The 20609-nt window shown below is 46.0% G+C and overlaps 1 protein-coding gene across 1 annotated transcript in view; it reads left to right on the top strand.

Moving 5' to 3' along the window:
- The window catches only part of Tmem241 (transmembrane protein 241), a 119048-nt gene that overhangs the window by 5565 nt on the left and 92874 nt on the right, over positions 1–20609 (top strand). Inside the window, exons 3-5 of the mRNA XM_051163378.1 lie at positions 1252–1329; positions 10209–10290; positions 15961–16038. Coding sequence (XP_051019335.1) covers positions 1252–1329; positions 10209–10290; positions 15961–16038 — 238 coding nt within the window. The remainder of the gene's footprint in view (positions 1–1251; positions 1330–10208; positions 10291–15960; positions 16039–20609) is intronic.

The following is a 20609-nucleotide window of genomic DNA, read 5'->3' as shown; positions in this document are numbered from 1 at the left end:
CTCCTCTTTAAGATTTATTTTTATAAGATGGGTGTGGTGACACATGCCTTTAATCCCAGCACTCAGGGAGACAGAGACAGACAAATCACTGTGAGGCTAGCACGGTCTACAAAGCAAGTCCAGGACAGCCAAGGCTACACAGAGAAACTCTGTCTCAAAAATAACAAAAACAAAACAAAACAAGATTTAATTTTTTTGAGTGTGAGTGTGTGCTATGTGTGTCCAGTGCCTGAGGCGAGCCATTGGGTCTCCTGGAACTGGAGTTACAGGCAGCTGTGAGCCACCAAACATCAGGGCTGGGGTGTGAACATGGGCCCTCTGCAAGAGAAGAGAGTATTCTTAACCACTGAGCCATCTCCCCGTTTTCTCTAAACTGTCCTGATTTGGTCTCCCAAGGGTTGGGATCACAGGTCTGTTCCACCATGCCTGGCTCCTTTGGCATTTTGATGCGCTTTGCACAGTGGGAAGGAGAGGAGTGTTGCTAAGCTCTGCTGTCCTTCACTGTATTGCTAAGAGCCTTGTGTCTCTGGTGACCTTCATGACCCCAGGGTGTATGTGGCTGTGAAGGGGTTGAGGGCTAAGGAAGAGCCAATGATTTCTAAAACAAGTGAGTGGCATGATTTAATTAACAGCTTGGAAGAAAAAGCTACAAGGTAGAGAGAGAATGAACGGCGAGGGACAACCGTGGGGACTCGTTATAGGACTAAGCTGAGGATCAGGTGCAAGGTCATGAAAAACTAAATCACATGACAAGTAGGAAGGTGGCTTCAGATGTGGATGCTTTGTGGGGCTAAATACAGTCATGAGGATTTTGCCAAGTAGACACAAAGTCTGAGGAAGGGTCAGGAAGGTTGAGAAGATGTCTTAGTTGGCTGACAAACACAGTAGGACAGTGATCAGGGTTGGGCATATGTAAGGTGGCATTTTGCATATGATGTAGCTGGGAGCTTATGGGACTTCAGGTAGAAGTATCTAGGTAAGAAAGGGGGATCTGGGAGTCATCTGTATCTATGGGCCGGGAATGAGGTTACTCAGGAAATGTCTAGAAGTAGGAGAGGTGAGTGAGGTTGCCAGCTTATTGGGAGAGCTGGATCCAAGGCAAAGGTCTGAGGAACCGGAGGATCGTGGAGAATGGGGGGGATAGGGTGTAGGAGGCCTGGAAGGTCTCCCCAGTGATGAGCAGGTCGGTAGGGCCGGGTAGTGCTGCAGTCTAGCCCTGGAGTGACTCTCCTCGACTCTCCTCCTTTCCAGGTGGCAGACACTCATCGGTGGACTTCTGCTTCACATGTCATGGAAACTGGGCTGGGTGGAGATCAACAGCAGTTTAAGGTACAGATCATCCTCGTGACTGACTCATGAGTCACACACACTTGCTTTACATATGTGTTACATTGCAGCAGGAGACTTGGATGTGTGCTTGGGTTGTTTGGCCCCTTCTTTTCCAACCTTGAAATTCAACAATTTTCTAGAAAGATAAGTTGAATAGTGTCACTAATAAGATATTATAATTTCTGGAGACACAGAAATTACAATACCATATTAACTTGCCTTTATTCTAGGTCTAAGGATCACTACGGAGAACTTAAGGGAGTAGCTGTAAATGTTCTTGGAAATTTTTATTATTTTATTTTCTACTTACAGAATAGTTAAGAACAGTACCAATGTATTAGTTACTTTTCTTTTGCTGTGATAAAACACCAGGACCAAAGCAGCTTACGGAAGGACAGGCTTATTTGGGGGTTCCAGAGGGGTACGGTCCATGGTGCTGAGCAGAGGCTTGGCGGCAGGAGAAGCTGAGAGCGCACATGTGGGTGCACAGGCAGGAAGCAGAGCAAGTGCACGCAGAGCAGCACATGGCTCTTGCAATTGTTAATTACTTTTTATTTAAATATTATTTCTTTTATTTTTTAAGATTATAATTTTATCACATTGTTTCCCTCTTTGCCTTTCTCCCTCCAAACTCTCCCTATACCCACCCCTCCTGACTCTCTTTCAGATCTGTGACCTTTTTTCATTAACCATTGTTACTGCATGTATTAGGTATATATGAACCTGCCTGAGTATTACGTCTCGATTCATGTGCATAAGACGCTGATCTAATCTAGAAGAGCAGCTCATTAAATATTACTTTTGCTGTAAGTAATGGACTAAAAAACATGAAGTCTAAAGTTCTGTAATTAAAGAGTTAATATATACAAAAGGACCTGCATAGACAATTGAGCTGGTACAGTGCTTGCTTGCACTGGTGGTGGTGGTGGTGGTGGTGGTGATGGTTGCACCAACACTGTTGGTGGTAGTGGTGGTAACCCCAGCACTGGTGGTGGTGGTGGTGGTGGTGGTATGTGTGCACGCGCGCACAGTGGGAGGGGGAGCACACAGGGAGAGGGTGGAATTCACTGGTCAGCCAGTCTAGCAGAACTCCAACTTCAGTAAAAGATCCAGTCTCAAAAAATTAAGGTGCAGAGCAATTGAGGAAAACATCTGAGTTTGAACTTCTGGCCTCCAAATGCACATGCACATGAGCACACACACAAACATGTACACACATACACACACAGTGGTAGGGTGCTACTATGCCAGGCAATGCCAGTGACCAACCTATGATCCTTGATGTCTTCATGTCCATGTTTGGAAGCTATCTCTATGTCCACTAGATTCGGTAGAATACAGAAATTTTGAGAATTCCACTTGAGGAGCCCTCCAGGCACCCATAACAAAACACTGCCAAGTGTTTGTAGGAAGCAGATGTTCTCTCAATAAAGCATGCTCTATTTGAAAAACAAGTGACTTAATTTAATTAGCTTCATCTCAGTAACAACAGTTTTATTATGTATGCCAACAGACTTTTTCCTTAGCTTCACAGTGAGGGTGGGGCGCGCATGCCAATGAAAAGCAGACCTGTGATTCAAGCGAGACACACTATCTGGCTTTTCTCAGCCAGTTAAGGGGCTGAACAGATGAGCACAGTTTTCAAACCAGACCCTTGGCAAGAGATCTCTCCATGTGATTGTACCTGTAATCCTCCAGTCAGGAGTTTCTCCCCCAGCCTCATGCAAACACATGCATGGGCATACATGCAAACATGCACGTGAACATACTTACTGACTCAGCAGTTCCCCAGAGGCCCCAAATGCCCAAGGGACCTGAGACCCTGCCATGACCAGCTATTTGGTTTCCTTTATGGGTGAATAAGGGAATGAGAGAATTAACCCACAAAAAGGCCCAAATGCTGATGAATTAGAAGTGGGAAAAGCATGCCCAGTCTGTCCCTAATGTTCAGGCCCTGGGCTCTTAGACTCAATGTTAGGCCTTTAAAGGAGGCCGGGTGAGTGTGACTCCTCTCTCAAGTGATGTTGGAACCAGATTAAACTTCAGGGCCTGTATCTTTAAATGCTTCTGGGCATTTATCCTGTGTGTTATGAAAACATCACAAATACGAGAAAATAATGTATTTAAGGACACTCATACAGCATTGGGATAGTAAGAAACACAAGGTTGACTTAAAATATGCAACCATAGGACATTGGTTCAATTGTTATTGGCATTAATTGTTCAGTTGTTACTAATACAAGTCAGTGGTCATTAATTCAATTATCAGTAAATCGGCTTTTTGCCATAGGAAATTGTGAAAGTAAGCAGATCCTGAGACAGTATGTGCAATGAGATCCTTTTGTTGTAGGAATGTTAATATGTGTAACATGTGGGCCCTGGGAGGACACCGAACAGGTCTGATTCCTTTTTGGTGTGCCCTGGATTGTAATTGCAATGGTTTTTTTGTTTGTTTGTTTCCTGGTTTTTGAGACAGGGTCTCACTGTGTAGCCCTGGCTGGCCTAGAACTTGCTGTGTAGACCAGGCTGGCCTTGAATACCACACTAGGCCTACAGTGTTTTTCTTAATTTTAGAGTATGGTGGAGTATGGCAGTTTCTCATTGCGTAGAGGAGCCAGGTATCCTCATAGCCAATTGTTATGGTTTTAGGGTCACAGCCTGTGCCCCAATAAGCCAGATTCAGTGGTCTGTCCTCAATAAGCCAATTAAAATAGCTAAATAGTGAAATGTAGAAAAAGACGATCCTGCTGGGAGAAGTGACAGGGGGTTCCAGTGATGCTCCGACCCCCAGGGGTCTCTTCAGCGTCCTAAAGTGAGGTTATGGTTTCCTGCAGGGCCAGTTATGTGTGCCAAGGCAGTCCTGGTTATGTGTGGCCCCACCCACCACTGACCTGTATTCTTCTGAGACCATTTAACAGGTTGTTCTCTGATGGCCTACACTTGCTCTTTTTCCAGCTGGAGACTCCTGGGGTGACTCAGTTTTTTTGGAGGAGTCTGTTATTTGGATAAACGGCTAAAGTGAAGGGCGCAAGGCTTTCTTTTGGATTTTTTTTTTTTTTTTTTTTTTTTTGGTTTTTCGAGACAGGGTTTCTCTGTGTAGCCTTGGCTATCCTGGACTCACTTTGTAGACCAGGCTGGCCTCGAACTCACAGCGATCCGCCTGCCTCTGCCTCCCGAGTGCTGGGATTAAAGGCGTGCGGCACCACGCCCGGCCCTTTTGGATGTTTTCATACCTGCCGATTACACTGCCTCTTCTCCCCAGATCGGCTGAAATTCCAAGGAAGTGCCTGCATCCCTTTAAGCTGGTGGGTAGACTGTCCCACAAGCGTACATTGTGCTTTCCTGTTAGCCCCAGTTGAGATGACAACATAAGCCACAGTGTCCTTTGCCTGGATCTTGGCCCAGATGTTTGGACCAAAATGCTCACCCAGTCTCCCTGCCACATTTCCCAGGAGTCTCTAATGTATCCAGTTGAAGTTGTGTCTTTGTATTTCAGAGTAGGGATTGGCACATAAGATAGTACCAGGGGGTTGTTTTCTTCCCTCGCATTCTCAGTTAGCAGTGCAGATTCTTATTTCCTGGAGTCTGTAACTCACCAGGAATTTCCTTTGCTTATTTTATGAGTGACTCAAGTACAGAGGTCCGGAACTTCACTGACCTTACATTCCAAAGCCTCGGGCCTGCTGCAGCCAAGCCAGCTGCTAGCTGGCCTCGAGCACTGGACTTCTGGTGCGTGATCTGCTGTGGGTTTGCATTCTGTTGCCTTTGATCATTGTCAGGTCAGTGTGACTCAGAAGTGGGAAAGCCTTTTCCTAGGAGAATGGCCACCATCTACAGTATTTCTTGGCTCGTGAGGGTGAGGACGGCATGCTCTTCTCTCTGTTCACCTTTAGGTTAGGGATACAGATATCTGTTGTTTCAGGCAGGGTTGGTGATAATGGAGAATATATTCCTGTTAGCTTTTTTACTGATACAAAACCCCCAGTGTGCTTGCAGCTTACCTGTTGTAGCCTTGTCTACATTAGAGCGTGAGAGCTGTGTGGGCAAAGCACAAGGACATGAGTGAATGCTTAGGACAGGGCAGCCCTGACTTCAGATTCCGCCCTTGTTTACCAGCTCCTCAATAGGAAAGTGACCTGGGGTCAGTGTGCATCTGTGCAAGTCGACAACTTTTGATTAGAACAGGAGATAGGAACTGGTCAAGGATAGCAAGGACCCCAAAGCAACACTATTAAATATGAAAAATAAGATGCCAGGCAACAGGTATGATATGGAGTTTATTTGTAGAAGTGTGGGAAAGCAGGAAAGGGGAGGGGCACCCCAAGGGAAGAGAGAGAGACAGAGAGACCGAGAGAATGAGAGAGACTCAGAACAAGAGAGAGGAAGAGAAAAGGGAAGAGAAAGAGAGGGAGCAAGAGGGGGAGATGAGGTGGTCTTGCCCTTTTTATATCCTGGGCAGCTGCACACCTAGTGGCAGGCAGATGATGTCATAAGTTCCTAGGCAGACTGGGGGTGATATGCTAACATTCCTCCCTTTCCCTATAATTGAAAAAATGAGGATGTTGGATTACTTTTCATGTAAGGTAAGTTAAAATATATAAATGTAGGTTCATAGGAAGCAGCTCTTGGCTGCCATGCAAGGGAGGAGGAAAGAGAGAGAAAAAAGCAAGAGCAACAAAATGTCCAGATTATATGGTAAAGAGGAAGGAAAAGCTCTGTCCTGGGAAGTTCAGGGTATGCCAGCATGTCCTGCATCAGATAGGGACTGAGGAATGCTGGGAAAATCTGGAGATGTCTGTCCCAGGTCTGAAGCACACCATTCCTGCCTTTTGTTGATAATAAATGAATGAAGGTGAAGAAATCAGTTGTCTTTGACTGCTTCCTGCTGACAGTGGGGTGGTGACAGGGGGTTAAAAGGCTAAAATGTTGGCCAGGTCTGGGAAGAGCAGGGTGTTGCATTTGTTGTCCACGGTCTGAGGACATCTGCAGCTAAGAAGGGCAGTGCAGGTCCAGCTGGCACAATCTGTGAGGTTGGACCGGAGTGCCTGTGGGCAGCTGCTTTGGCGCTTTCTTGAATGTGGGAAATCTGGCAGGATACTGGAACATATATATGGGCAGAAGACAAAGTTAGTAGGTTGGGAAGAGAATTCCCTATTGGTGGACTTTTGAAACTCTTGGGAGAGCGAGGAAAGACGGAAGTCTTAGAGTAAAGAAGAGAAAAGCCTGAATGTCGGGAGCGTCCTTCCGTTTTACCCTAGGTGTATATTTGAAACTTTTGGGAGAGCAAAGAGAAAAGGCTTGGACGTTTACCCAGTTTCTGGTGGCAGTTAAAAGTTTCATTTTGGATCTTTCCAAGTTTGGTTGCAGAGCCATGTAAGCTTAGCGGCCTTTAATGGGGGCAGAGGGATTTGAAATTCTCCAGGAGGCATCTGAGAGGAGCCTGGAGAGATGGCAAATGGACCGTTTCCATGGGGAGGTGGTCAGTGACTTGCTGGGGCGTCCCCCAGTGCAAAATTTAACTCAAAAGGTTGATACAGACTGTGTCAGGGACTCATCAGTGCTGGTCAGTGATCAAGAGAGCACATCCTGAAAAGGACCGAGCTGAGCCCAGAGACACAGTCACTTAGCGCACCAGGATCTATTTATCAGGACGGGGAAAATATTGTATTGGCGGTGGCCGCATCCAATGGGAAAGGTCTTAACTGTGGGTCAGCGAGAAGGACCAGGTTGGGATTGGGTACCTCTGCTCCCGAGTGAACCAGAGAGCTGTCGACAGTCTCTTGGACAAAGGGAAGCTGAGTGGGAACTCACCAAATGAGCCAATGCTGGATGCAGAAAGGTGGCAGTCAGGTAGTAAGAGAGCGGAGTCTCAAAACCAGGGAAAGCGAGAGGAATTCCATCCTCTGAAACAGGCAATAGTGGGAAACTTAGGCTGCTGATTGGCAGCTTGTATATGGGTTCCATTTGACCTGAGAGGTGGATTTCCTGTATCTTACAAGAATCCTTTCAAGTTTGCAAATGGAGATAAATTTTAGACATGTTAGCATCATCGTTGTTTGCAATTTGCAGTAAAATACACATTGTAGGAAAAGGGAGTAGACCTATAGCATAGCATAGGCGTGGGGAAAAACTTTGTGTTAAAAACATGGAAACTCTTTGAGATGAGCTTAGGAAAGGCAGAAGCCTTACAGATCTTTCTGACGTCTGTGGAGCCTTACAGATCTTTCTGTGGAATGGTAACATGGAGAGTGCAGAAACCTCCTGTTGAGCAGAAGGGCAAAGGCTCTCTTGGTCTGGATTTTCAGCATCAGTACGCCTCGTGACAAAGGGGCTTCTTCCCTCTGCCCTGAAGACTGGAGATATATAATTCACGCACAATGAGAAACATTTTTAATAAAAGACAAACCAAAGAAAGTTTAGATTTTTGAGCTTGTAACTATGATAGAGGATCGTATAGTAGAATGTTTTACCATAGTTAGATTAAGAAATCAGAGTTCTGCCGGGCGTGGTGGCGCACGCCTTTAATCCCAGCACTCGGGAGGCAGAGGCAGGCGGATCACTGTGAGTTCGAGGCCAGCCTGGTCTACAAAGTGAGTCCAGGATGGCCAAGGCTACACAGAGAAACCCTGTCTCAAAAAACCAAAAAAAAAAAACAAAAACAAAAAAACAAAAAGAAATCGGAGTTCCATGGTCAAAGCTCTATACATTCTCAATACAAAAGTAGCATAGCAACGGGAAGCAGTAACACACTGTTTTAGACCCCCCAAACTTCATGATTTGCATTTACCAACCTTGAACACCTTAGAAGCTTTCCTTTTAAATGTAAACTTCTGTATCTTTTATCTAGTTATTTACCATAAGACATAGGTAAAATTGCTATGCGCAGTCACTGTCCTTTAGCTAAAAGAATGGTAAAGGTTGTATTGAGACCTGGCTTTTTGAGTCTGGTTACAAGGTTGGCTGTATCTAGACCTGGCAGCAGCAGCTCTAGGAGTGAGTCTTCAGGCCGTATCTCCTGCATATGAAGAAGACTGAGAAGGTATCTAGGGTCTGAAGCCTGTTTATCTTTAACCTGAGGTCTGTGAGTAAGGCAAATCTGTTGGTCTTTTTAAAGAGGAGACACGGAATCTAGCAGTTTTAATTAGCTAATGAGTTGACCAATGGACTAACATGGCAGATTACTGTGGGCTAAGGAGCTAATTGTCTGTCTTCTAGCTATCAAGCTAATATCAGCTTAGCCACCAGTGTGACCAGAGACCTGAGAAGGATAAACTGTAATCTAACCGAATCTATGTATTAACCAAAATGACAGAGATGACTATTCCTATCCCAGTACCTGGTCAGCTGTCCCAGTTGTCTCCTGTGACAGCATGGTACCATGAGCAGAGACAGTCTGGCATCAGGCACAGAGTACGAGAGGCTGTTTCTGTGGAAGGAGAACATGGGAGAGACTGACCTCACCCTGTTTTCTGCAGCGTGAGACAATAACTCCCCAGGTGTCCATTTTGTCTGCAGTTCAGGCTGGGTTCTAGCAAGAGGGCGAGACTTCGAGGGCAGTGCTGCCCAGTGATCAGCACACCATAATCCAAGGCTGAACTTTGTAAGTTGCTACATGCATCTGCTGAAGTAATCTATGTGGTTAGAACAATGTGGCGGGGTGTGTGTGTGTGGGGGGGGGGGGCCCTGGAGCCTGGGAACACTAATCTGCCGCCTGTGCTGGGCTGTTTGTGAGTTTGCCATTGCCCCAGGGTGTTCACTGAGTGCGTCGGTGCTGCTGCTGCTGTACGCTGCTCAAATGGCTTTTTCTTATCCTTATTCATTGCGACTCTGGGAGCCTCAAGTAGTAGCGAGGCTTCCCTTATAACTCCAGTGAGGGGAAACAAGTGGCAGCCTCCATGAAATGTGTTCTATCTCCACTCCTTCTCTCCTTCGTGTGTGTGTGTGTGTGTGTGTGTGTGTGAATATATGTGTGTATTTATTTATTTTGAGATATGATTTTGCTATATAGCTCTGGCTGTCCTGGGACTCATTGTGGAGACCAGGCTGATCTCAAACTCACAAAATTCTGCCTGCCTCTGCCTCCCAAGTGCTGACTTTAAAGGTGTGTGCCACCACACCCAACTTATTTATTTATTTTTGAGGAGAACAAGATTCTAGACTATAATGAAAAGTCAGATCCCTTCGGCGCTCTCAGAGTTCTCTAGAATTTTAGGTTAATATTTGAAGAAGCCGGAATATCACCAGTCTGTAGAAGTTCTGCGATTCACTGTTTTAAAATCTTTTTTTCTAATTTTTTTGGTTCCAAGTTGTGATTTCATGGAGCTGTTTGAAACATCTTAGGTAAACAGTACTTTAAAAAGCATTATTGGTGCTAGAGAGATGACTCAGAGCTTAAGAGCACTGTCTGTTCTTCCAAAGGTTCTGAGTTCAATTCCCAGCAATCACATGGTGGCTCATAACCATCGACAATGAAATCTATTGTCCTCTTCTGGTATACAGACACACATGCAGGCAGAATACTGTATAAATAATAAACAAATCTTTTAAAAAAGCATTATTGGTATACTTGAAATTAATGCTATGCCACTGAAGAAAATCAGCTGTGTCTTCTCCCTGAGCCTGCCACAAAGCCTGTGCACGTTCAGTTTTGGAGGAGTTCCTGGATGCTAAGTACATGTCACATGACAGAGATGTATGTTGGACGGCTTCCTTTGCTTATGTTGTTCTCTCGGTGAGTAAAGAGCACATCTCACTTATCACATCCCCCAAGGCTAGTTAGCCTTAGTGGAAGGAGTTGCTGCCTCTGAGGAGTGCTTCCCAGATAGCTCTTTTCAAACACAAAGTAGCAAAAGCGTTATAATTTCTTGTTCGCTTTTTAGATCTGATGTGTTGACGTGGCTTCCTGCTTCGATGCTGTTTGTTGGTATAATCTATGCGGGGTCCAGAGCTTTGTCTAGACTGGTAAGTATTAGAATTTGCGTGTGTGAGCAAGGACACACAACCCGCTTGTGTTTTCCTTTATTGCCCCTGGCAGCAGTTAGGGTAGGCATCAGCTTGAAGGTCTAATTGGATCTGTAGCTGTGATCAAAATACCCAAGGAGCAGCTGTTGACTCTGTTTCTTAGCAATTAAACTTTATTATGCAACCCAACTAGCTTATACAAGAAGGAAAAAGGTTAAAGGGACAAAAGAGTGAACCTTCCCGTAGCCGGTCCACGGGACGGGTCCTTAGATGTCTCTCTGGCCTGCGTGCAGATCCAGCTTGTCCGCTGCCCCCGCACGCTCTCTCTGCAGCCGACTTTTTTATTCTCTCTTCCCCAACTCCTTCCCTCACGTGGGAAGGACCGGCTCCTTCTCCCGGTGAGGGTCCATTAGAAAGACAATAGTCCAGGTGGGGTTCCCAGGTCTGCTTCCTGAATTCCAGACCCAGGATGGCTCCACTCAGTCTGTCACAAGGTATTCATGGGGTGCCCCAAGGGTAAAGCCCACTAAGATTGCTCCCACCTGTGACAAAGCTTACTCCTTCCCACAAGCAGCTTCAGCAAATATATTTGCTCACAGTTCCAGAGGGTCCCAGGCTGAGTCCTTGCCCCTTGGGATTTGGGCCTGTGGTAAGGTTGAACACAGTGACAGTGGAGGATGTGCCTACGGCTGACCATGCTGACAGTGCAGGACGCAGAAAAGCTGTTTGCCCCGTGGCAGAGAAGATGGAGGACCAGGAGCAGCTTTCAGAGGCCTGCCCCCAGTAACCCACTTCTTCTAGCCAGAAGTCCAGACATTCCCAAATTAGTACCACTGCCCGGGGACCAAGCCGGCACTATGGAAGCCTTTTAAGGGGTGACTTGAGATCCAAACCATGACAGAGGAGTCCTGGGCCTGAGCTAACATGGAGCTCTTTTTTTTTTTTTTTTTTTTTTTTTTTTTGCTTTTGCTTTTGCTGAATTGGAAATAACTAGAAAATAAAGCAGGGTCAGCTTGTCTCACAGGGTAGAGGACGGCAGGGACAGAAGCAGCAGTTGTGAAGTCCGCCATGGTCACGTGAGCCACAGTCACGTGAGCAGCGTTGACATGGAGGAGACAGGATATGCTGGATATTCTGGGAAGCAGAGAGTCACCTGCTGCCGAGGAGGGACAGGACACATTGGGAAATGATCCAGGGATACTGGATGCAGTTGTGAACACAAGTGTGGCTCAGAGTGGACCAGTATCTGAGTACTAATAAGATGAGTTGTCTGCTCTGTCTTCCCACTCCTCGTCCCTCCCCTCCAGGGCTGAACTGAGCTCCTCAATGTGAGCCTTCTGAAGATTAGAGATGCTTCCAAATATATTATTCAGAACCCCAAAATGTACTTATTTGCCGTCAAGAGAATCCATTCAAACTACCATGGATGGTATTCATACCTCCTCTTACCTTTTCCTGACTTCTTTTTTTATTTGTCAGAAAATGCCCAATGTTGTGACTTTCGGAAAATGCAGAATTTGTAAAATAATTCAGTCTTTTTATAGTGTTTGCTGTTATGTTAAAGATTTATTTATTATTACATATACAGTGCTCCTGCAAGCCAGAAGAGGGCGCCATATCACATTACAGACGGTTATGAGCCACCATGTGGTTGCTGGGAATTGAACTCAGGACCTTTGGAAGAGCAGGCGGTGCTCTTAACCTCTGAGCCATCTCTCCAGCCCCTTGCTGTTATGTTAATTCCTGAGACCTCAGATATAAAAACAAACAAGATCTCTCTACCTGGGTCATGATGTTGTGGTGAGGACAATGTCAGGGCTATAAAATAGCAGTTGAGAATGTAATTTTGAAATTAAGTCACCATTTTTCTTTCGTGATTTATACACTTAGGAGCTGGAGTGATTCGTTCAGAAGGGTGGAAATTCCCTGGGTGGCCTGGGAGCTGATTCACAGCCCACGGCGGTGCCCAGCACGGAGGATTCAGCCGGCTCCTACTCTTTCTACTGCTTTTTTCTGGTTCCATTAGGTTTAATTTTCCCTCTAAGTTCTGGAAAAGTGTTGATGCCAGAAGTTTAAAGATTGAATAAATCAGGTGTTGGGCTTTTGATAATAATTCTTTTTCTGTCCGGTGATTACTCCACAGAGGTTTTCAGAGTGGTTTTTTTTTTTTTTTTTTTTTTTTGTATCTTTTACTTATTTGCATTTTAAATTTTGTGTGTGCATATATGTTTGTAGATGTGCCTATTTGTGTGTGCATATGTGGATTTTAGAGGTCAACATTGGGAATCTTCTGTCATGTCCTAACACACACACACACACACACACACACACACACACACACTTGAGACAAAGTATTTCACAGTTTCAGCTACACCAGCTGGCTGGTGCAATCCTAGCACTGGGGTGATGCTGTGTATCTTCACACTTGGATCTTAGATCTTTTCTGGTAATCTGGCTTAAGCCCTCATGTATGTGCATCACGCATTTATTGGCTGAGCCATCTCTCTAGCCTCCTTTGTATCTTTTTTAAAAGTAATTTTCATTTATTTTAGATTATTTGAGGCAGTGGAAACATAATATTTTATTTTATTTTTGATTATTCAGATTACATCTTGATTGTTATCCCCTCACTTGTATCTTCCCGTCCCCCCTCCCCTCCATGCCTCTTTCACCCTGTTCCCCTCCCCTAGGCCTGTGACAGAAGGGACCTCCTCCCTTACCATATGATCACAGCCTATCAGGTCTCATCCTGGTAACCTGCTTACCCTTCCTCTGAGTGCCACCAGGCCTCCCTACCAAGGGGAAGTGGTTAAATACGGGGCACCAGAGTTTACGTCAGAGGCAGTCCCCGCTCTCCCCACAACCATGGAAAATGAGCTGTCCATTGGCTAGATTTGAATAGGGGTCTAGGTTTGTTGCATGCATTGTCCTTGGTTGGTACAACAGTTTGTGCAAGGTCCAGATTCGTCAGCCTTGATGGTCTTCTTGTGGGCTTCCTGGACTCTCTGTGCCCTTCTACCTCCCCATTCTCTCATACCACTCTCACCTTGAGTGCCAATAGCAAGTCCCAGCCTCTGTTCCAATCCACCGCTGAGTGAAGACTCTCATAGGACATCCATGGTGGGCTAGTATCCAATTATAAGTGAGTATATGCCGTGTGTATCTTTCTGGGTCTGGGTTAACTCACTCAGGATGATCATTTCTAGTTCCATCCATTTGCCACAAATTTCAAGATTTCCTTGTTTTTAATAGCTGAGTAGTATTCCATTGTGTAAATGTACCATAGTTTCTTTATCCATTCTTCAACTGAGGGACATCTAGGTTGTTTCCAGATTCTGGCTATTATGAATAAAGCTGCTATGAACATAGTTGAGCAAATGTCCATGTTGTATGATGGAGCATCTTTCAGGTACATGCCAAGGAGTGGAATAGCTGGGTCATGAGGTAGCCCTATTCCCAATTTTCTTAGAAAGCATCAGATTGATTTCCAAAGTGGTTGTACAAGTTTGCACTCCCACCAACAATGGAGGAGCCTTTCGGATGGGTGTAAGATAGAATCTCAGTCATTTTGATTTGTATTTCCCTGATGACCAAAGATGCTGAACATTGCTTAAAGTGTTTCTCGGCCATTAGAGAGTCCTTTGTCAAGAATTCTCTGTTTAGCTCTGTACCCCATTTTTAAAAAGGTTTATTTATTTATTATTTATAAAGTGTTCTGCCTGCTTGTGTGCCTGCAGGCCAGAAGAAGGAACCAGATCTCATTAGAGATGGTTGTGACATGTGGTTGCTGGGAGTTGAACTCAGGATCTTTGGAAGGGCAGCCAGTGCTCTTATCCTCTGGGTTATTTGGTTTGTTGGTGTCTAATTTCTTGAGTTCTTTATATATTTTGGATATCAGCCCTCTTTCTGATATAGGGATGGTGGATGTAGGGATGTAGACCTTTTCCCATTTTGTGCTTTTCACAGTGTCTTTTGCCTTACAGAAGCTTTTCAGTTTCATGAGGTCCTATTTATTAATTGTTGATCTCAGTGCCTGTGCTGTTGGTGTTCTGTTCAGGAAGTTGTCTCCTGTGCCAATGAGTTCAAAGTTATCCTCCACTTTCCCTTCCATTAGATTCAGTATATCCGTACATCCAGCTTTATGTTGAGGTCTTTGATCCACTCGGACCTGAGTTTTGTCCAGGGTGATAGATTTGGATCTATTCGCCTTCTTCTACATGCAAACATCCAGTTGGACCAGCACCATTTGTTGCAGATGTTTTCTTTCTTCCACTGTATAGTTGAGGCTTCTTTGTCAAAGATCAAGTGCTAGAATCCCAAGGACAAGCCATGTTTCTAGCTGCAGAATTTGGTTCATTCTAGCCTTGTTCGTACCAGCCCTGTTGTGCTTGGACAGCTGCGGGCTCACTGGGGACCTGTTGTGATTGGAATGTCAATTATGGAGCAGCTTGCCCGGAAGCCCTATGTCTTTGTCCACCCTGTCTGTGAGAATCGTAGCTCATCTATTTACAGACTTCAGAGGAGATTTAAGAAAAAAAAAAAAAAAAAAAAACAAAGTAAACAGCTGTCAGTTATGAGCATACCAGGTGTTGAGGTGCATGCCGGTAATCGCAGCACTTGGGAGGCTGAGGCAATAAGATCTAGAGGTCAAGGTCAGACAGTCTGGGCTAAACAGCAAGATCCTGCCTCAAAAATGGAAAAAACCTTGGACGACTTGGGTAGCTTAATCATGTGGCATTATTCATGTGCTCTTCAGCTATTATTTGTGTACTTTGAGATCAGTTTTATGTCTACAGATGGATTCTTCTCCAGCTTCTGGTCAGTCAGGCCCAGGGAGATGGAGAAACTGCCCACAGTTTTTCACAGCTAGACAATTAAGCCTCCTCTGGGTCTATAGTCAGGGTCGCACGTTCTGAATTCACAGTCCCAAACCTAATATTATTTCTGGACTCATATGTGAGATTTATAGTCAAGAAGCCAAAAGCCATTGCTTTTCATCAACTATTCTAAAAGGCCATTTAACATTTCCTAGCTTGGCCATCTTCCAACAGCCCAGGCACACTTCCTTTCACATGCCACATGGTTAAGGTTGTCCACATCCTCCGTGTTTTGCTGGATTAGCTGTGTCTTGCAGTATGCTCCGTCTGAGCCCCTGCTTGCTGGGGACCAGGTTTTCTGCTGTGTGCCCACCTTGTTCATGAGATTTGTTCCCTGTACCCAGCATGGTGCGTGATACATGGGAGCCGCTTAAGACTGAATGAAAAGCCTGTGGAAGGGGAGCCTTGACGCACACCCCAGCTAGGTCAGCACCTCAAGGGCCGGGGGACTGACTACTCAGTGGTTATGAGCACTTGCTGTTCTTGCAGAGGACATGGGTTCAGTTCTTAGCACCCACATGGTGGCTTCCACCATATGAGACTCCTGTTCTAATGAGTCTGATGCCTTCTTCTGTCCTCTGTGGGCATTGCATTCACACAGAGCAAACTTGTGAGTGGAGAAAGTACGCAAGTGAAAATTTCAGCAAAGTGCTAGTCTACTGGAGTCTTTTTGGGGGGGAGTCTGTGAATGCTGAATGTCCCCACACATCTTATTTTTAAACAACAGTCAAGAGCTGTGCAGCTGTGAGATGGGAGAAAGTGTTTTCATGCTTGTTATTCTGTTTGCTTTCAGGCGGTTCCTGTGTTTTTCATTTTGCATAATGTTGCTGAAGCTCTCATCTGTGGGTACCAGAAGTGTGTCTGGAAAGAGGTAAAGCAAAATGCTGGTTTCCTTGCCCTGGCTTATGTCAGAGACCTGCTGTTCCCTCAATGGCCTGTCCTAGTTAGGGTTACTATTACTTTGATGAAACACCATGGCCAAGAGCAACTGGGGGAGAGGAAAAGGCTTATTTGTCTCACAGTTCCGTATAACAACTCATTTCAAAGGCAGTCAGGACAGGAACTCAAGCAGGACAGGAACCTGGAGGCAGGAGCTGCTGCAGAGGCCACGGAGGATGCTGCTCTCTGGCTTCCTCAGCAGGAGGAAGGAGCTGGACTAAGTCACATAACGCTTGCAGGAAGCTCTGTGCAGGGTCATCCTAGGTCAAGCATCTGGGCCTAGATAGAGATGCTCTCCAGATAAGGTCAGGCAGAGAAGAGGAAGACCTGATGAGAAAGGGAGTCCTCCATTTTGCACCAAGCTTGGAGAGCTATCCAGACACGGAGCACTGAGACCTTAATAGCAGGGTCTTCCAACAATATTCCATTTATGTGGTAGTGGGGACCAAACCGTGTGTGTGTGTGTGTGTGTGTGTGTGTGTGTGTGTGTGTAAGAGAAAGAGAGAGAGAGAGAGAGAGAGACAGACAGACAGACACAGGGGTCAAGGGGAGGAATATGCACACGTGGAGTTCAGAGGACAGCTCCTGACCTGACATTGCTTTGGCTGGAGTCCCTGAGGTCGGAGGCCACTGTCCAGTTGACTCTTTATGGGTGGTGTGTGCTGTTTGTCAACCTGTTTGCTTTTCTGGAATCTCTTGACCCCTTGGCCGTGACAACACTCCCTGCCTGGTTCTCTTTTGAGCTCCAGGCTTTCCCCTCATGGCCTCTTCCTTCTCCTCTGTCTGCCTTTTCATGATTTGTGTCAGCACCATCTGTCCTCATGGCCTCACCTCTGGCCCCCGCCACCTTCTACTCACTCCAGCTTTTTGTCTCCCCTGAGCTCAGAGCCCCAAGCAGAGGCCCTGGCTGTCAGCTCGGTTCCCCAGACCTGCCTCCCACTTAGAATTTCAGGTCGGTCAGCATCTGTGGGACTTTGCCTTCTTCCCCCCGCATGCTGTCCTCCTCTGCAGCCCCTGCTGTGGCCACTCTAGCTCATGGGTCTCTGTCTCTGTCTCTGGGCAGCTGGCTGAGGACTAACGCATGGGGGCTTGATGTGCAGGCTGCAGGGACAGCTGGGTGGCGCCATCCCAGAGCAGAGTGAGGACGGGACCACTTCCCAGCACTCTCAGCTCTTCTCCATGGGGTCAGAAGGGGACACCTCTCTGACGTTTTACACATCACATGCTTTCCATATCTCATCAGCTCTAACACATGCAGCTTCCCACAGCACCCAGTTTTAACCATCTAGAATTAGAGGCTCTTGCAGTCACATGCGTCTTGTGTGAATTTCTCTCTGCGAATACAGAAGGTAAAATTTTATCTGACATCCTTTTGTGTTGCTGAAATGGGGTTTCACTATATGGCATAGGCTGGCCTCAAATACCCCTGCCCCAGCCTCTTCAGTGTTACACTTGTAGATTTAGAGAATGGAATTACCAGTCCCTTCTCCTTTTTTGTGTCTTCTTAAGTTTAGTGACAGGGCATTGTTTTCTCTGTTTCTCTAGCTGGCTCCCTGTGACCCCCCCCCCCAATTTCCCAAAGCAGGGCCACAGGATGAGCCTCTTTATAATGTCAGGCACAAGCCCCAAGGCTTCTGGTTAGCTACTTTCTTCTCTGAGGTTCAGGTTCAGCTGCTCAGCTTTTGTGGGGGCTGACTCACACCACCCACATTTTGAGTAAGCAAGTGAGTGAAAATTTTAGTCATTAAAAAAACAACCTTCTTTGGCTAGGGCTAGCTCACTGGTAGCATCCTTAGATGGCACGTGGGAAGCCCCAGGCGTGGTGGCATGTGCCTTTAATCCTCACAAGTCCAGGGTTATACTTGGCTGTATAGGGACATGTGAGGCCCTGTCTGAAACAAATCCCAAACAGCCCCTCTGCACAGTCAGTGTAGTAAAATATAAGTCAATTTAGGAACTGCAAAGGAAACCCCGCAGACACTGTGTGTGCACACGTATATAGGTGCACCCATGCTTTTTTATTTAATAAGCCTCAGATACTGCTACTGTTGTTGCTGCTCCATGCTAGAGCCTCTCCCTAGTTGCTTATATGTTGGTGGTTTTATAGCAGCTTGACATTAAAATCTTTTCCGGGTTTCCGTTTGTTTGTGTTGGTGGTCCCCGTCCCCCTTTGAGTCAGGTCTCACTCGGTAGCCCTGGTCACTCTGAACTTATATAGACCAGTGCTGGCCTTAGACTCACAGATATCTTCCTGACTCTACCTCCTGACACTTGGCCGTGAACACTTGATGACCTTTGTGCTTCTGCCTCCAGCATACCAGGACCGAACCATAAGTCCCCTCAGCAGCCACAGCCTGCCTGCCAGCCTGTCAGGACAGTCCCTCTGACCTTAGGTCACCAGCCTTCAGTTGCTGCTTCTGCTGTCTGCCTGAAGTTTCCTTCCTCTTGAGAAAAAGTCTCACTCTGTAGCCCAGGCTGTCCTGGAACCTGAAATCCCACCCCCACCCTCACCTCCTCCTCCGCCTACATGCCTGTGCTACCTCCTTGCCTTGGGGGTGTGTTCTTAATGTAACAGCTGAGGGCCTGAAAAGATAATATTTTTCATGAAGAATACAGTTTCCCCTTCCCTCCCACACTGTCAGATGTTACTGTGAGGGGGCTCATTGGGTTAGGGGCTTGTTTCCAAGCTGTACAACCAAGCCTGATTCTGGAAACCCACATGGTGGAGGAAGAGAACTGATTGTCTTCAGACCAGCACATGCACACCCCAACACTAATAATAACTGTAAAACAAAGTTATGATAAAGTTTGGCTTAACCATTATGTATACATTTTACTGGATTAAGTTCTTGGGAGCAAAATTGACTCATGATTTCATTTCTGGATTATGAGAATTAACTTGATGTCCTGTAGTTGGTTCCACATGTTCTCTGTCTCCTTCCCCCTCTCCCTCACACACAGAGAGTTTGACTATAAGGTAATGGTCGCTTGTGGGACTGCCACTGCTGGTTTGTTTCTCAGTGTTTATTGTTTATAGTAAATAGCAAGATTTCTGCCGGGCCTAAGGTTGAGGTGTGGGAGGTGCATTCGTGACCCTCATGGAGCTTGGAGTTGAGCAAGAGGAGCCGCACTAACGTGTAGGCTATGATGCCCATAGGGTCATAAGTGGCCTGGAACTGGGTGTGTGGGAGGACCAGGAGCTACATGGAATATGTGGGGAGAAAGGAAACTTAGGTAGGCTGAAGAAGCAGCAATGGAAGCCTGGTGGCTTAAGGTCAGAGGCTTGTGACTGAAGGACTGGCAGGCAGGCAGTGGCATGAAAAGGTCAGGTTGTTGGGGGCTGGAGAGATGGCTCGGTGGCTGAGAGCACTGGCTGCGCTTCCAAAGGTCCTGAGTTCAATTCCTAGCAACCAGACGATGGCTCATAACCATCTATAATGAGATCTGGTGCCCTCTTCTGGCGTGCAGGCACACATGTCACACTGTATAAATACACACACACACACACACACACACACACACACACACATTTATTTATACAGGAGCACTATATAAATAAATAATAAACTAATAAATAAATCTTAAAACAATAAAAAAGAAAGGTCAGGTTGTGTAACCAAAACGCTGATCCCAAACCCCAAGACCTTGGACAATCTCTTCCTAGATTTCCGTCCTGTCTTGGCGCCTATATCTTTATAACATAGCCCACGGCTGCTGACCCGTGGTTATACTGGACAATAAGGGAAGCCCTTAGGATGGTACCCAGCAAAGACTAAGCATTACCTGCAGCAAGCTGGATAATGTAGAATGATTTTTACCCTTATTATAATTTTTGTCACTGTGACTTTTTCCCTTTTAAATAGGATTCTTTTCACTATGTAGTTCTGGCTAGCCTTGAACTTGCAAGTCCTCCTGTCTTGTCTCCCAAGTACTGGGATTACTGGGCCCTGCTACTACATTCATGCAGCCAGGATTGAGACTTCTGAGGAGTTGCATTTTGCAACCCCAGACCCTGAGATAGTATTGGGCTTGCTTATTATTGGACCAAGGCCCTGAAAATGGTACAGACATTACAGTAATGTCTTAGTGGTTTCCAGCGTCCTGGGGAAGTGGAGCTATGAAATGAGTTTTCATTGTGTTCTGAGCATGGTGGCTCATACTGTAATCCCCGTTCTCAGGAGGGGGAGGAGGCCATTGTTTTGAGTCCAAGGCCAGCCTGAGCTAGAGTATGTCTCTGGCAAACAAAGTATCTGGGTGTGGTGGTGCATTCCTGAATCCCAGGAGTGGATGATGGAGTGAGTTCAAGGCCAACCTGGGCTACATGAGACCCTCGTATCAAACAAAGCAAACACCAAATAGTTAAAAATGAAATAAAATAAATTTAATTTTAAAAGAAGCTGCCCTCTTAGAGGCTGAAATCTTGTGGACCAAGTGGCTTCACTGTTCTGTGTCATAAGCCCCACGTGAGTTACTGAGTAGCCATGTTATCCATGGCAAGGGTAG

The sequence above is a fragment of the Acomys russatus genome, chromosome 20 (genome assembly GCF_903995435.1).
Source record: "Acomys russatus chromosome 20, mAcoRus1.1, whole genome shotgun sequence".
NCBI classification, from domain to species: domain Eukaryota; kingdom Metazoa; phylum Chordata; class Mammalia; order Rodentia; family Muridae; genus Acomys; species Acomys russatus.
Note: the sequence above shows the minus strand (reverse complement) of the source record. Positions and strands in the feature narration are given on the sequence as shown.